Source organism: Nicotiana attenuata, unplaced genomic scaffold (genome assembly GCF_001879085.1).
Source record: "Nicotiana attenuata strain UT unplaced genomic scaffold, NIATTr2, whole genome shotgun sequence".
NCBI classification, from domain to species: Eukaryota; Viridiplantae; Streptophyta; class Magnoliopsida; order Solanales; family Solanaceae; genus Nicotiana; species Nicotiana attenuata.
The window spans coordinates 286273-302403 of record NW_017670460.1 but is presented as its reverse complement, the minus strand read 5'-3'; the positions used below and the strand labels follow the sequence as shown (position 1 = coordinate 302403).

At 42.3% G+C, this 16131-nt stretch overlaps 2 protein-coding genes across 2 annotated transcripts; one reads left to right on the top strand and one right to left on the bottom strand.

Moving 5' to 3' along the window:
- Positions 1-9560: 9560 nt before the first annotated feature.
- LOC109239762 lies at positions 9561-11167 on the top strand. Its single transcript, XM_019406349.1, has one exon. It carries the CDS (start codon positions 9675-9677, stop codon positions 10833-10835), a length of 1161 nt encoding a protein of 386 aa, XP_019261894.1. The 5' UTR covers positions 9561-9674; the 3' UTR covers positions 10836-11167.
- Positions 11168-11459: 292 nt separating this feature from the next.
- LOC109239744 (uncharacterized mitochondrial protein AtMg00810-like) lies at positions 11460-15851 on the bottom strand. The gene is made up of 6 exons (XM_019406328.1): positions 15699-15851; positions 12494-12599; positions 12221-12325; positions 12011-12179; positions 11773-11912; positions 11460-11725 (listed from the first exon to the last, which is right to left on the bottom strand). Exons 1-6 carry the CDS (start codon positions 15849-15851, stop codon positions 11460-11462), a joined length of 939 nt encoding a protein of 312 aa, XP_019261873.1.
- Between the last annotated feature and the right edge of the window lie 280 nt (positions 15852-16131).

Sequence of the window (16131 nt, the reverse complement as noted above, 5' to 3'; positions counted from 1 at the left end):
GGGTCGAAGATATTTCCTGCTGTGATAAACAACCGGCGAGTATGCCCGAAGGGTCCGGTTCTAAGGCTTTTCAGAAGGGATAGAGTACCCCAAATGACTTGCTTGGGGAAATCAATATTGATGATTCGTTGCCCGGCCTTGAATTTTTTGAAGGGCAATTTCGGGAGGCTCGATCTATGTAGACCCCCGATGTGGGAACGGCCCACGACGGGGAAGACATATTCCGTGGCTGCCTTGCGGGGGTCGATGATGTTTCCGACTTAGATGCGACGATCATTTTTGATGAGGCCCAGCGTCTCCTAAACCAGGTAAACTTCATCTCCCGTTATTATGTTTGCTTTTATTTCCTTCTGTCTGATTTCTTTCCTTTATCCATAAGCCGCGATGCTTCATCGGGAAGCATTCACCAAATCCAAAGCCGAGCTAAATGGTGTGAGTCCGATCTCAAAAGGCTTACTGAGGAGAGAGATGCCCTCAAACACCTCTATGTGCAGAAAGAAGAGGAGATTAGGGACCTCCGAGCAGACTTGGCCCAGGCTCGTAAGGAAGAGGCCGAGCTAGACGAGCAGGTAACTATCCGTTTGAAAGAGTACGGTATCGACCTAACTGTGGAGGCTAATACTTCAATATCTCAGTTGCAGCAAAAGCTGGAAAGGATCGAGCTGCTCCGAGGGGAAGTCGATCAAATCAAAGCTGATTGTGATCGGTGGAAGGAGAACATGGACCGCCTTGCTGCGGAGAAAGAGGCTACCTTGGCCAAAGTGTCATCGGCCGAGGTCCAACTTCGGAGCATTAAAGAGAAAAGCTCAGCCCAGGCCAAAAGGATCGATGAGCTTGAAGCCGAGCTTGCTGAGGTCAAGGCGGAGGTCGGGAAGACGAAGATCATGGCTGACAAGTCCATAGCCGTGTACCTGGACGATGCCGAGGCTACTCAAATGCAGCTAAGGGAGGCTTCTAATCGAGAGCGATGGAGCAATGACTTGGCGAAGTGCCAATCTCGGAGGGAGACCCTCGAGGAAATCCATGCTCGAGGTTTTGACCTCTCCAAAGAGATAGCTCAAGCTAAGGCACTTGAAGATGATGCCTGGTTGCTTGTTTCCTCCGATGATGATGATGATGATGATGATGAAGGCAGCCAAGGCGCCGGTAACGACGAGGGGCCTGAAGGAGAAGCTGCCCCTGATGGAGAAGCCAGCCCCGGCCATAGTTAGGATTTTTTTTTCCATTTCTTTTCTGTAAGACCCCCGTCGGTCCCTTGCACATATTTTGCCCATATATGTAAATAAATTTTCCCTTTCGAATGCCTTCTCAATTTTTATCTGCAAACACGTTTTTTGCCTTGCAAAACTTTAACACAATCTTATTCCCCTCTAAAAGATGGCTATTATTCCCCTCTTTTGGCTTAAAATACTTAGTAATTTTTTTTATGCCTTAGCATGTTTTTTTACCCATTGGGTTTTTTGGGGGTTCGATGTCGACTGAAACCCCTTTGCTTTTTGTGACTTAGAACGCTTGTGTTAAGATAATTTGATACCTCTTAAGGTTTTTTGAGGATTGATTTAATCGAAGCCCTTTTGATTGTTTGCCGAGGGTAGCCTTTTTTAACCGGTTTTTCAAAGAATTCGAAGGCCTATTTTTATTGCGGGATTCGGACGTCTCTGAGCTGCATTAATTTGGTCTTCGCCTTTGGGTATGCCTCTTGGGCTTATTCCCCAATAACACTTCAAACTTGTTCGAAGTGTTAGTCCCCGAGAATGATGGCCTTGGCCTATAGATCGAGGGGTGCCTCTTTGAGGTCTTATGAATTCGAGTTTAGATAACTCGAATATGTCGATCGTTGACGACAGTCCCTGAGCCATTTCTCACAAAATCATAAGTATGAAGCTCGTATAGTAGAAAATTTTCTTTGAGACACAAGATGTTTGATATAGGAAGAATGCTTCTTTGAATAATTTATACGTGCGTACATGTTTTTCCATTGGGGCTCGACTAATCTATATAGACACGGTTCATTCGACCGTTTGGCCCATTACAAAGTTTCCCTATCGAGACCCTTTGACATAAATTACTTTCCTCGAAAATATAACATCCGAGGGTGATGCCCCCCAGTATTCGAGGTTGATTGTAAAGAAGCCTTGGATACTGTTGAATCTCCCTCAGGTAGCACATAATTATTGCCTCGTTAAAAACCTCGTCGGAAAAACCCATTTGGGGTAACAACCGATCTAAGGGAAAAAGAGTGCAACGCGTGCTTTAAAACCTAAGGTCCTCGTGTTGAAGAGTTTCTCGACGTCTTCGATCGAACACCTGCAATAAGTTAGTATCAAATACAAATGGAAAGGGGGAAAGTCATACCTTAGCAATTATACCATTTTAGGAGTGATATATTCCAATTGTTTAGCAATTGTTCGCCCTCCATTGTTCCAAGTATGTAAGATCCCTTTCCGATGATACCGAGGACCCAATATGGTCCTTCCTAATTTGGGCCTAGTTTCCCTTCGTTCGGGTCTCGAGTATCGATGGTGACTTTCCTCAGAACTAAGTCCCCGATTCTGAAGTGGCGAAAGTTGGTTGTTCTATTATAATATCTCTCGATTATTGCCTTTTGCGCAGCCATCCGAACGAGTGCAGCTTCTCGTTTTCATCCAATAGTTCGAGGCTAGTATTCATAGCCTCGTGATTTTGATTCTTCCGTTGCATGTCAAAATATGGCTCTAGGTTCCCCGACTTCCACCGGAATTAAGGCCTCGGAGCCATATACTAAGGAGAACGGGGTTGACCCGTAGTGGACTTTGATATTGTTCGATATGCCCAAAGAACGAGTAAAATTTCTCTCCACTTCCCCTTAGCGCCGTTCAACCTTTTCTTTAGGTTTTGAATGATAGTCTTGTTCGTCAATTCGGCCTGCCCGTTACCACTAGGATGATATGGCGTTGATAATATCCGTTTTATCTTGTGGTCTTCAAGGAATTTCGTTACTTTGCTTCCGATAAATTGTTTTCTGTTGTCATACGCTATTTCGGCAGGTATCCCAAATCGACACACGATGTGATCCCAGATGAAGTCTATAACCTCTTTCTCTCTCACTTTCTCGAATGCCTGTGCTTCAACCCATTTAGAGAAATAGTCAGTCATAAATAAAATAAACTTTTCTTTACTTGGGGCCGATGGCAGAGGGCCGACGATATCCATCCCCCATTTCATGAATGGCCACGGAGATAGGACTGAATGAAGTTGCTCTCCAGGCTGATGGATCATCGGTGCAAATCTTTGACATTTATGACATTTCGAACAAACTCCTTAGTGTCTTTTTCCATGCTATCCCAGTTGTATCCTGCTCTAACAATTTTGTGAATCAGTGATTCGGCGCCGGAATGGTTCCCACAAGTGCCTTCATGGACCTCTCGTAAAACGTAATCTGTGTCTCCTTGTTCCTAAACATACTGCCAATGGTCCATCAAATGTTCTTCTGTATAATGTTCCATCTTCCTCCAATGTGAATCGAGCAGCTTTGGTTCGTAGGGCCCTCGAGTCTTTAGGGTCCGATGGGAGCTTTCCGTTCTTCAAGTATTCAATATATTTATTCCTCCAATCCCAGGTTAAGCTTGTAGAGTTTATTTTGGCATGACCTTCCTCGATCACAAATCTCGAGAGTTGAACGACAGTCCCCGAGCTGATCTCATCTTCCTCGACCGATGACCCCAGATTTGCAAGTGCATCAGCCTCACTGTTTTGTTCTTGAGGTATATGCTGTAAAGTCCATTCCTTGAAACGGTGCAAAGTTACCTGCAGCTTGTCCAAATACCTTTGCGTTCTATCCTCTCGAATTTCGAAGGTTTTGTTTACTTGGTTCACCACCAGTAAAGAGTCACACTTGGCTTCAATGACTTCTGCTCCCAAGGTTTTAGCTAGCTCGAGACCTGCAATTATGGCCTCGTACTCGACCTCATTGTTAGTCAAACCTAAAAGTTTTGATAGACAGCCTAATAGTGCTGCCCGTGGGCGGCTTCAAAATGATGCCTAGCCCGGATCCCTTCACATTCAAAGCACCATCTGTGAAAAGGGTCCATACCCCCGATGATGTGCCTGATTTAACAAAAGTTCTTTTTTAACTTCGGGTACGAGGGTCGGCATGAAATCGGCCACGAACTCCGCCAAAAATTTGAGACTTGATGGCCGTTTGGGGTTGATACTCAATATCGTATCCACTAAGTTCGACGGCCCATTTGGCCAATCGGCCCGATAGTTCGGGCTTATGAAAAATATTACGAAGTGGGTAAGTTGTTAACACGCATATGGGGTGATAGTGAAAGTATGGTTTTAACTTTCTAGAGGCGCTTATCAGTGCAAGTGCCAATTTCTCTAAGTGTGGATATCTAGTTTCTGCTTCTCCTAAGGTTTGACTTACATAATAAATGGGAAATTGCGTACCTTGCTCTTCTCAAACTAGGACACCACTTACCGCGATTTTCGATACTGCCAAGTATAAGTAAAGTTTCTCATCTGCCTATGGAGTGTGAAGCAGTGGTGGGCTCGATAGGTATCGCTTTAATTCCTCTAATTCCTGTTGGCATTCCGAGGTCCGGGTGAAATCGTTCTTCTTTTTGAGTAGAGAGAAAAATCTGTGGCTTTGATCTGACGACCTCAAGATGAATCGGCCTAAAGCGGCTATCCGTCCAGTCAGCCTCTGCATAGCTTTTACACTGTCCACGACGGTGATGTCCTCGATCAGGGTTGATCTCGATCCCCCGATTCGATACCATGAAGCCCAGGAATTTTCCCGAACCGACCCCGAAAGCACATTTCTCGGGGTTGAGCTTCATGTTATATTTCCTCAAAATCTCGAACGTTTCCTGCAAATGAGCCAAATGGTCCTCTGCGCGCAGGGACTTAACTAGCATGTCATTGATATAAACTTCCATTGACTTACCTATTTGTCCTTCGAACATTTTATTTACTAGGCGTTGGTAAGTAGCTCCTGCATTTTTTAGCCCGAAGGGCAATACATTATAACAATATGTTCCATACTTGGTGATAAATGAAGTCTTTTCCTGGTCTTCCGGGTTCATTTGAATTTGATTGTACCCGGAATAGGCATCGAGAAAGGTAAGGATCTCCTGGCCAGCCGTGGCATCGATCATGCGACCGATGTTAGGCAGTGGAGAAGAATGTTTGGGGCAAGCCTTATTTAAATCTTTATAATCTACACACATTCTAAGTTTGTTCCCTTTCTTAGGGACTACGACTACATTGGCTAACCATTCGGGATATTTCACCTCCCGAATGGACCCTATTTTGAGAAGTTTAGCTACCTCGTCCTTTACAAATGCGTGCTTTACCTCGGACTGGGGTGTCCTCCTTTGCTTCACCATTTTGAACCTAGGGTCGAGACTGAGCCGATGCGTCATTATCTTCGGTGGGATCCCTGTTATGTCTAAATGGGACCAAGCAAAATAATCTATGTTATCAATAAGAAATTGAATAAGTTTTTTCCTGAGTTCGGGGGTTAATCCCATTCCCAGGTATACCTTTCGCTCGGGCAGACAATCGATCAATATAACCTGTTCCAGCTCTTCGACCGTTGATTTGGTGGCGTCAGAATCTTCGATAACAATAAAAGTTCTATGGGTTAGAAAATCCTCTTCTTCTTCTTCTTCTGTCTCCCGCTTCCCCAATTCGGTCGAGACTGGTGGCTGTGATTGCTAATTGGATTCCAGTTTACCTTTGATGCACGACCTTTCCGAAGTTGATAACGTTGATATCGACGTTACCTCATCAACCACAAACATTTCCTTTGCAGCATGCTGCTCCCTGTATACTATTTTTACACCGTCCGACGTCGAGAATTTCATCATTTGGTGGAGAGTCGAAGGGACTGCCCTCATATTGTGGATCCAAGGCCTTCCGAGTAGGGCATTGTACATCATGTCGCCCTCGATCATGTGGAATTTGGCATCTTGAATGGTTCCAGCGACGTTCACCGGTAAAGTAATCTCCCCTTTAGTTGTTTCACTGGCCATATTGAAGCCGTTTAAGACCCGATCTGCGGGCACGATTTGATCTTGTAGGCCGAGATGCTCCACAACCCTTGATCGGATGATATTCGCCGAGCTACCTGGATCCACTAAAACACGCTTAACTTGAACTTTATTTAATAAGATAGAAATTACCAGAGTGTCGTTGTGTGGCTGAGAAATGCCTTCTGCTTCTTCGTTTTGAATGATAAGGAGCCTTCGGGCACATAATCTCGGGTTCGTTTTTCCCTAGTGATTGATACCTTAGTGCGTTTGAATATGGGTCCCTGTGGAATGTCGACCCCACCGACGATCATATGAATGATATATTGTTCCTCCTGTTCATTTTTCCTGTTGGCGTCCCTTTCTCTGAAATGATTCTTAGCTTGATCCTTGAGGAACTCTCGAAGGTGGCCCTCATTTAATAGACGGGCTACCTCCTCCAATAGTTGCCTGCAATCCTCGGTCCTGTGACCATGCGTGCCATGATACTTGCACATCAAATTTAGGTTTCTTTGGGAAGGATCGGTCTGTATGGTTCTGGGACAACTAGTATCTTTGATCCTTCCGGTTGCTGATACAATGCCCGATACGTCAATGCTAAAGTTATATTCCGCTAACCGAGGTGCCTCTGTGGGATCGGCATGCTTATCAAAACCACTTTTGCTCATAAGTCCCCAAAAATTCTATCCTCGATCACTTCTTCGATCATTCCGGGCGGAATTGTGTCCTGAACCATTATTCCTTCGATCTGCACTATATGGTTGATATCGTTCTTTGTTCGACCTTGGCTCTCTGTCGACGTCCCTGTGGGTTTTAACTGCCGACCTGTTTGGATGTACTGAACCGGAAGGGGCTCATAATTGGTCGTCCTTGACCCTGATCTTCGATTGATATCGATTCTGCATATCTTCCCAAGTTACAGATGGATACTCGATCAAATTTTGTTTCAGCTGATGTGATGCTATCGAACTCCGCTCGTTCAACCCTTGGGTGAAAGCTTGAACGGCCCAATCATATGTGACCGGTGGCAACTCCATGCGTTCCATTTGAAATCGGGATACGAACTCCCTTAGCATTTTGTTATCCCTTTGTCTTATCTTGAAAATGTCCGATTTTCTTGTTGCGACCTTTATGGCCCCGGCGTGTGCCTTTACGAAAGAATCTGCTAACATGGCAAATGAGTTAATGGAATTTAGTGGCAGGTTGTGATACCAAATCATTGCTCCCTTCGAAAGGGTTTCTCTGAACTTTTTCAACAGCACATATTTGATTTCATCATCTTGTAAGTCATTTCCCTTTATTCCGCACGTGTACGAAGTGAAGTGTTCATTAGGATCGGTGGTCCCGTTGTACTTAGGTATGTCCGGCATACGGAACTTCTTAGGAATGGGCTCCGGAGCCGCACTTTGAGGAAAAGGCTTCTGCACGAACTTTTTCAAATCCAAACCCTTTAGGATCGGGGGTGTCCCCGGTATCTGATCAACTCGAGAGTTGTATGTTTCCACTTTTTTATCATTAGCTTCGATTTTCTTCTATCCTGACTCAATTCTTTTGGTGAGATCCTCGAGCATTTTCATTATTGCAGGATCAGTCCCCGATTCGTTACCATTCGACCTTTCTGGCACTGGCTCGGTACGACGAGTGATTTCTGGCTCGACCCCACTTGGAGTCCCGTGTTGATTTTGCAACTGAGCAATATCGGCCTGTTGAGCCTGTAGCATCTCGAATATCACCTGGAGACTAACTCCTCCGTCTCCTCTGCCCTGTGTACCTTGACCACTAGATCGGCCTTCCCTGCGTACACTCCCTTCGGGGTCCGCGCCTAGGTCCGCATTTAGAGCAACGTGCGAACTGACATCGACCGGATCGACAATCGGTGCTCCCTCGAGATTAGCCGGTGGCACCCCGGCTCCTGGAGCAATTACATTGTTGTTTTCCCTATGAAACCAGAGATCATCATCACCATGTGTGGGTGCGTTTTGTGAATTTGACATGTTTTAACCTGAGAGAAAAAATACTTCACAAGAACAAGCGTGAAATAATGTGTGTTATTAGAATCAAAACCGAACAATCACTATTATCCTTAGCCCCACAGTGGGCGTCAAATTGTTTACCCTAAAATTCGAGTAACAATTAAACTTATATGTCGTTTTAAGGATATGTGATTCAATCCAATACCAATTGATAAACAAGGAATTAAATAGATAAATTAGAGAATAAAATAAATCAAACCAGTATGCTGGCCAAATTTCGACCTCGACTTGTGGTAGTCTCGAGGTGTGATAATAGGAATAGCAAATGATAAAGCAACTCTGATGATAGTAAGCGAAATAGCAAGAAAGTAATGAATGTATATATTCTTGTCAGTGGATAATGATGCTTATTGGGGGTTCTAAACAAGGTATACTTCTAATTATAGTAGAAAATCATATTAGCATCTAATTAACCGCTGCAGATCGATCCGTTCCGAGATTTACGCCCCGATTCTTGACCAATTACGGATATCTTGCCTTTTCCGTTATCAAGCACGCCTGTGTCACTCGAAGTTTGCCTCCTTCTGTCCGCAATCGAGGTCGATCTCGGGATGACTCGACGTCCTGGCTTTTCGGCGTGATATTTCTATCTCGACCAAAGAATGAAATCGAGTAGTCCCGATTTCTACCGTATACAAGGCCTAAGGCTGAGTGATCGGTTTGCAAGTTAGGGATGATATAAATGATTACTATATAATTCTGTTTCTGAGAGAATAATGAATATGACTATATGAGAGAACGAAACAGTTCGTTCCACTTTTGGTTAAAAAATTAAATTAGTTGGCACTAAATTAAATACCTTTTTGGTTTGATTTTAATCAAGCAAATAAATACTTACTAGTCTAAATGAAATATAGTAGAATGAATTATTAGTCAGCAGTATGATAATGAATGATCCAATGGCAACTTGGAAGAGCAAAAAGTCTAACAGTAGACTTTGACCGTAACTTCCAAGTTCCATGAACCTCAATACAGTTGACTTCCCAGGTTATAAAAAATAGTAGCTCCGTGCACAAAACATCATGCGTTCACGTAGAGTTTGGTGAAGAACTGCACCATATGATGTATATAATGTAAACAACCTATCTTAATACAAGTATCAGTAGTTGCTTCCACAATTCGAACCCATAACTTAAATTTGTCGAAATTGGATTTAACTTCCTATTTATATCACAAACGACCAGACTAGAATTAAGGTTCTTAAATAATGAGCTGTACGAGCAAATGAAAGTCTTTCACAATGCCTCCCTCATGCTAGCTAGCATATCTATATGAATAATAGCAAAAACCTTCATAATGCAATTACGCCATTTTAATCAGTCAAAGTATGTAACTAAACTATTTTTAAATAGCAATTGGCCCAAATTGTTGTCGTAGACGACTTACAGAAGAGATTTAAAAAAATGAAAACCAAGTCGTACGTTGAATTGAAGCAAGCAATCAATTAGCACTGCCAACTTATTAGTATCATATTCTAGTTAAATAGGGTACGTAGCTGTAAATACGAATACAAATTAGCTAGTGTGATCACTGAACTTGCTAGCTCTCTAATATATATATATATATATATATTTCGATTGTATACCTCCTTATTGATTACCAAGGAAGTTAATTACAAAGGAAAATGGGAAGAGAGAAATGGAGGGATGTTACATGTCAAAGTAAACAACACTTCAGCCACCCCCACATCTTGAAACTCGTCAATCCAATTGAAGCTACTGAAACTCTCAGTTGCAATGCTTGTGAAAAACCAAACAAGAATAACAAACCTAATTTCTATGGCTGCAATAGCTGCCAATATTTTCTCCATGAAAACTGCTTAAATGCTCCTCGTTTTCTGGAACATTCCTCTCATCCTTACCACCACTTGACCCTCCTCCCAGTTCCAACTTACACAAATCGTTCCTATACATGCAAGGCTTGTGGTTCTGATGGTATTGGCTATAGTTTTAGCTGTGCCGCTTGTGAATTTGATATCCACTTGCATTGTGCCCTTTTACCTCAAACTGTATTACTTCCGCAGCACCGTCATGAACTTGAGCTCATATTTGATTCACCTTTTGAGGAAGATGAGAGCACTGTTTTTGTTTGTGATCTCTGTCACGACAATGCAGATCTTAATTACTGGTTGTATTATTGTGCTGATTGTGATTTTGGAACACATCTTGAATGTGGAAATTCCAAACCTGTCAGCCAACAAAAACGAGAACTGCCAGTAGTCAACATACCAGAAGTCAATCCAATCATGAAACCAAAGGAAGCACCAATCAAGATACAAGAAACCAATCAAGAAGAGGAAGAGGAAGAGGAAGAGGAAGAGGAAGAGGAAGAGGAAGAGGAAGACGAAGTGGAAGTGGAAGAAGAAGAAGAAGAGGAGGAACAGGAAGACGAAGACGAAAATGAAGAGATAGAGGAAGAGGAACTCCAAATTCCAAGGTCAATACATGTTGACAAACACCCACATGAGTTGGAGCTGTTCTCTGGTTCTCCATACGAAGATAAGGATACTGTATTTGCTTGTGATATCTGCAATGCAATAATGAACAAAGACGAGTGGTTGTACTATTGCGCTGAATGTGATTTCGTGACGCATTTGCATTGTGCAAGTCCTGAAGCTGATGTTTTACCGAGATCACAACAACGTCAAAATCCAAATCTAAATCCAAATTCAGCAGTTGAGATGATAAATTCAGCTAATGAAGCACACGAACAAATTATTGCAGCTCAAATTCGTGCGCACATCGAGGCACAAGGAAGAGCGGCTGCTCTTTCACTCTGGGACTGATCGTCCCACCACCAACATACAGTTACATCTAGCTGTATCGTCATTATCTAATGCATCCGCTTTGTCGACGTTCAGTTTTTATTGCAAAAATAAATGCTCTGTTGTTGCGTTATATCTCTTTCGAATATTCTTTTTCAACTTTTGTGTCTCTGATCGTTGATGATCAAGTTTGTCCATTTCCTTTATGATTTCAGTGAACATCCTGAATCGAGCAGAAATTTAGGAACAAGCAGATTAGGGTTTATGTGGAACATTCGAGAAGAAGAAGAAGAAGTGAAAGACAATGATTTATGGCTGAAAAGCTAATTAGGCATTGAGCCATTTTCTATTTATATGTAGTCCTTTTACATACAAGTGCTATTTACAAAAGAGGCCAAGACTAAACAAATTACACCGATACAAAGAATGGCTATGTACAAAATAAAATAGTGGACAATAGTGGCCGGCCCAGACATTACGTCTTCCTTATTGGGCTTGAGGCCAAGTAGTCAGATATCCCAACACCCCCTTCAAGTTGGAGGGGGAGAACACCTTCAACTTGGACAAGAATGACTGATGGAGTACACCAGTAAGAGGCTTGGTGAAGATGTCGGAAAGTTGGTTAGAGGTGGAAACATGAAACAACTAGATCAAGCCATCCGCTAACTTCTTTCTAACAAAATGACAACCCACCTCGATGTGTTTGGTTCTCTCATGAAACACTGGGTTTCTAGTAATGTGAATTGTAGCCTGATTGTCACAAAAAACAGAAACAGGATAAGAAACAGAAACAGAAAGGTCAGGAAGCAGCCTAGTGAGCCAAGTTAGTTCAGCCACCACTTTACTGAGGGCCCTGTATTCAGCCTCAGTTGATGAGAGGGAAATAACAGGCTGTTTCTTAGATTTCCATGCTACCAAACAGTCACCCAAAAAGACACAAAACCAGATACAGACTTGCGAGTATCAGGACAAGCTGCCCAATCACTATCAGAATAAACTGTGAGAGTACAATCAGGAGAGTTAGAGTAGAATAGCCCAACATCAATGGTTCCCTTCAAGTACCTCAACATGTGGAAAGCAGCAGTCATATGAGGCAATCTGGGAGCTTGTAAAAACTGACTTAAATGTTGTACACCAAAACATAGATCAGGTCTAGTATGGTCAAGAAAAGAAGCTTACCAATTAGACTCATGTACCTTTCAGGATGGGCAAACAACTCTCCAGAATCAGTCTTCAACTTGGAATTCAAATCCAAAGGAGAAACAACAGAAGACACCTCCAAACAGTTATACTCTTTAAGTAAATCCAAAACAAATTTTCTCTGATTTAAGAAGACACCATCAGGTGAAGTACTGACCTCAATCCCTAAGAAATAGTGTAAGAGACCCAAATCTTTTATCTTGAACTCATTATCCAAAACTTCTTAAGAGCAGAAATTTCAACAAGATTGTTCCCTGTCAAGATGATATCATCTACATATACAGCAAGAATGACAATGTCACCAGAAGACCCTTTGACAAGCAAGGAATAATCATTTAAGGAATGAGTGTACCCTCTTGAACATAAAGCTTAGGACAACTTTGCATACCATTGTCTGGAAGCTGGCCTCAAGCCATAGAGGGATTTCTTTAGCTTGCAAACTAAGGGGGAAGATGAGGAAGAAGAGGAAATGGAAAGACCTTGAGGAAGCTTCATGTAAGCCTCCTCATGTAAATCACCATGAAGGAACGCATTGTTCACATCAAGCTGAAACAGAGACCAACCATATATGCTTGATGGCAACAACTACAACACATTGTGGACAATTTTACAACAGGTGAAAAGGTTTCAGTGAAATCCACTCCTCCACCTGTGTATCACCCCTAATCACAAGCCTTGCTTTATATCTCTCCACACTACCATCATTATAGGTTACAAGTACTTTGGTCATAAGTGCTTTACTTTATGTGTTGATGATCTAACAAACTTACTATCCAGAACCAGATAAGGAACCTGTTACACATATACAAGACCTTAAGATCACAAGGTTCCAGGTTGGGATCCAGCATGGGATATGATTCAACTCCTCAGAGTGTAAGGAACAGCTGAGGGAACAGGTCCTTACAAGTTCCCGAGGAGACTGTACGAAGTCAACTCTCCAGCTGGAAAGCTGCTGCCTGCACACACTACTGTACAGAAACAATGCAGCAGTCAAGTTTCCAAGGAAGGATTTTTACCTACCCTGCTTACATCATTGTATGTGAGGTCATACATGCATTATTAACACCAAGGGAGGTAAAATACATTCACTTTAACAATTAGAGATTTTACTCAAGCTCACTCACGTGACCATCCAGCAAGCAAGTTTCAAGTGCTTCAAGAACAAAGAACAAAGCAACTACGGACCAGTTCCCACATTGAGTCATTGTATGTCCTTAGTTGAGTTGTAACTTTGTAATAAGTTCTTGAATTGTAATTCCTATCTAGCTTGTTTAGAAGCATTCACTAGGAAACTCTTTGTAAACCTTACACTACTAGAAATCCCGGAAAAAGCGATCACAAAAAGTGACCAAAGTTGGTCGCTTATAGGCCACAAAGCGACCAAAAAACGTCCAAATGGGGCTGGTCGCTATTTTGCTGGTCCCTTTACCTTAGAGACCAAATTTGGTCGCTAATTTAGCGACCAACTTTGGTCTCTAAGGTAAAAGGACCAAATATTCCGGGTAAACAACATACCGACCAACTTTGGTCGCTTTAATATTTTAATAATATAAATTTTGCGACCAAAGTTGGTCTCTAAATTTAAATTACGTTTTTTTTATTATTAATCAAAATATAGCGACTAACTTTGGTCTGTAAACCAAATATTATAATTTAAAATTTGGAAAATAGCGACCAAAGTTGGTCGCTCTTTTTCAATTTTTTTAATTTTTTCTGGGCAATAGCGACCAAAATTGGTCGCTAATTTCAAGAATTTAATTATTTTTTAAACTTAAGCGACCAAAATTGGTCGCTATTGTCCAGAATTTTTTTTTTAATAAAATAGCGACCAAAGTTGGTCGCTTTTCAGGAAATCTGGTTTAATTAGCAACCAACCTTGGTCGCGAATAGTTTTTTTAAATAGAAAAGCGACCAACAAGCGACCAAAGTTGGTCGCTTTTCTGGGTATAATTTTGGCAGAAACTGCCTGTTTTGGCAGCTACACCACCAGCCAGCATATTAAATTCTCTATTACAAGCAACAACAACAACAAATACCAACAACAAAACCAACAACAACACAACAACTACAACAACAACAACAACATTAAAACCAGCAAAGTATAAAGTTCAATAGAACTAACACATTAAGCTAACAAAACTAAGTTAATGCTTATTACTAGCCCATTCGAAAACCTGTTCTATTTGTCTAGTTCAAAGTATATAAAAGTCAATGAGTGTTTTGTACATCATTATCATCACCGTCTGATGAACTTTCATCACCACGACGGTATACAGAAGGGTCTACTTGTCGAGGACGGAAAGAACGATTACGGGGAGGACGGGAGGAACGAGCATGGGGAGGACGGGAGGAATGAGCACGGGGAAGTCGAGCCTCTAGCGATGACTTACGAGACCGGGGAATCGGAAAACTTCCAGAAGCTAGGAGAGATTTGAGCTGCTCTTGCATGCCCTGACACTGAGCTTGCATGCCCATGTACTGAGCATCTCTAAGCTTTTCTCTTTCCTTGGCCGCTTCTAGCTCGGATGTGAGCTTTGTCACAGTCTCCCGCATAGTGAAGAGGCTCTCCCCATCAAGTTGCTCGCCTTGCGAGGAAGTCCCTATTCCTTGCATTCCACACTTATAGCGATGGAATTTCTTAGTAGTAAGCCCGTATACCTTCCCCCATTTTGGACCTCCAGCAGCCTCCGTCCACATTCTTTCAGCATCCTCGTCCGAAGGTTGGATTGGCTCGCCCGACTCATTAGGTGGCTGATGCGTAATCCTCCACTTTAGCTGTGAAGCGACCCTATAAGAAAAATTACATTGAATTTGTATTTCAAAATTTATATAAAAGTAAATCAAAATACTTAATGAAAAGTGAAAACTTACATGTACAGTCGAGGCTCGGCCCTCGACCCACCTTTCTTGATCCATCTCTTTCTTCTTCTTTACAATATGAGTCTCCTTGAATAGCTCATCTTGGTTAATCGGACGCCCCAACTTCTTTTCCTGAAAACTCATAAATTTTAGTTAATAAACAGAATAGATATACTTTGAAAATTAAAATAAATTAAGCAATTACGTACCAATCTTCTTTTTATTGTCCCTAGGCTGATCGCACCTCCAGTGTGCAAGGATCCTCCCTTCTCAGATGCGCGAGCTTTCTTTCTTTTTTCGCTCTTCTCTAAGAACTTTGCGGTAAGCCATTGCCTTTGCAAATCCTCCCATAAATTCTGAAGCAACCAGCTAGGCTTCTGGTTCAACTTTCTAGCTTTGGAGAAACTATGCGACAACCGCTTGCGAGCTTTGAGATGAAAATTTGCAGCCACTTCCACGCTATTGCGATATTCGCATACACACTTGCTCTATATTTCAAAAGTTAAATATTATATGGAAATATCATAAATATAAATAATTATACTGCTTAAAAGAACATTTATACCTTAAATTGATTGAAAATTTGCTCCTTCAGTGAGAATAAGAATTCACTCCAAGTCGCATAAGGGCCATCATAAAGCTTTCTGGTGGCTTTGGTGATTATCCTCGTAGTAATATTACTCGGGACGAACCTGCAATTTAATAAAAAAACACATTAATATCTTAGTACAAACTGTACAAAACAATAAACGTAAAAATAACAAATAACTCTTACCCATCACCCTCAGGGACTATGATGATCCTGCCATATTGATCATAATGCACCTCCTCGTCATCATCAACATCACCGTCCGAAGCATGTATATCAGAGGAATGTGTGGAAGGTGTAGGGGGGTCAGAGCTAGTATCTCGCAAGCGAAGGCTTGAAATAGATGGAGTCCCTGATGAAGATGACTGCGATCCATGTGACTGCGACATAGCTGGATGGCCCACAAGTGGCTGTGACACTGATAGCTGTGACCCGAGTGGCTGTGACACTGATGGCTCTCATCCATGTGGATGTGACATGGATCGATGTGATCCATGCGATGCAGATGGGTGCGATCCACGTGGTCGTGAGACAGGTGGACTGTATGTCGGACGTATAGTCCTATGGCCCTGTGACGAAAGACCTGGTGTCTGCACGAAGTTGTAGGGCTCGTGATGCTGTGGCAGCTCAGAATAGCCCTGGGGTGGAGGCAAAGACATAGGCATAGGC

Coding starts and splice junctions, on each gene's coding strand:
- LOC109239762 (XM_019406349.1), top strand. CDS start 9,675: ATGGGAAGAGAGAAATGGAGGGATGTTACATGTCAAAGTAAACAACAC.
- LOC109239744 (XM_019406328.1), bottom strand. CDS start 15,851: ATGTCGCAGTCACATGGATCGCAGTCATCTTCATCAGGGACTCCATCT. Junction 12,600..15,698: donor ATGTTGATGATGACGAGGAG/GTGCATTATGAT, acceptor AATGTGTTGTAG/TTGTTGCCATCAAGCATATA. Junction 12,180..12,220: donor TAAGAAGTTTTGGATAATGA/GTTCAAGATAAA, acceptor ACTATTTCTTAG/GGATTGAGGTCAGTACTTCA.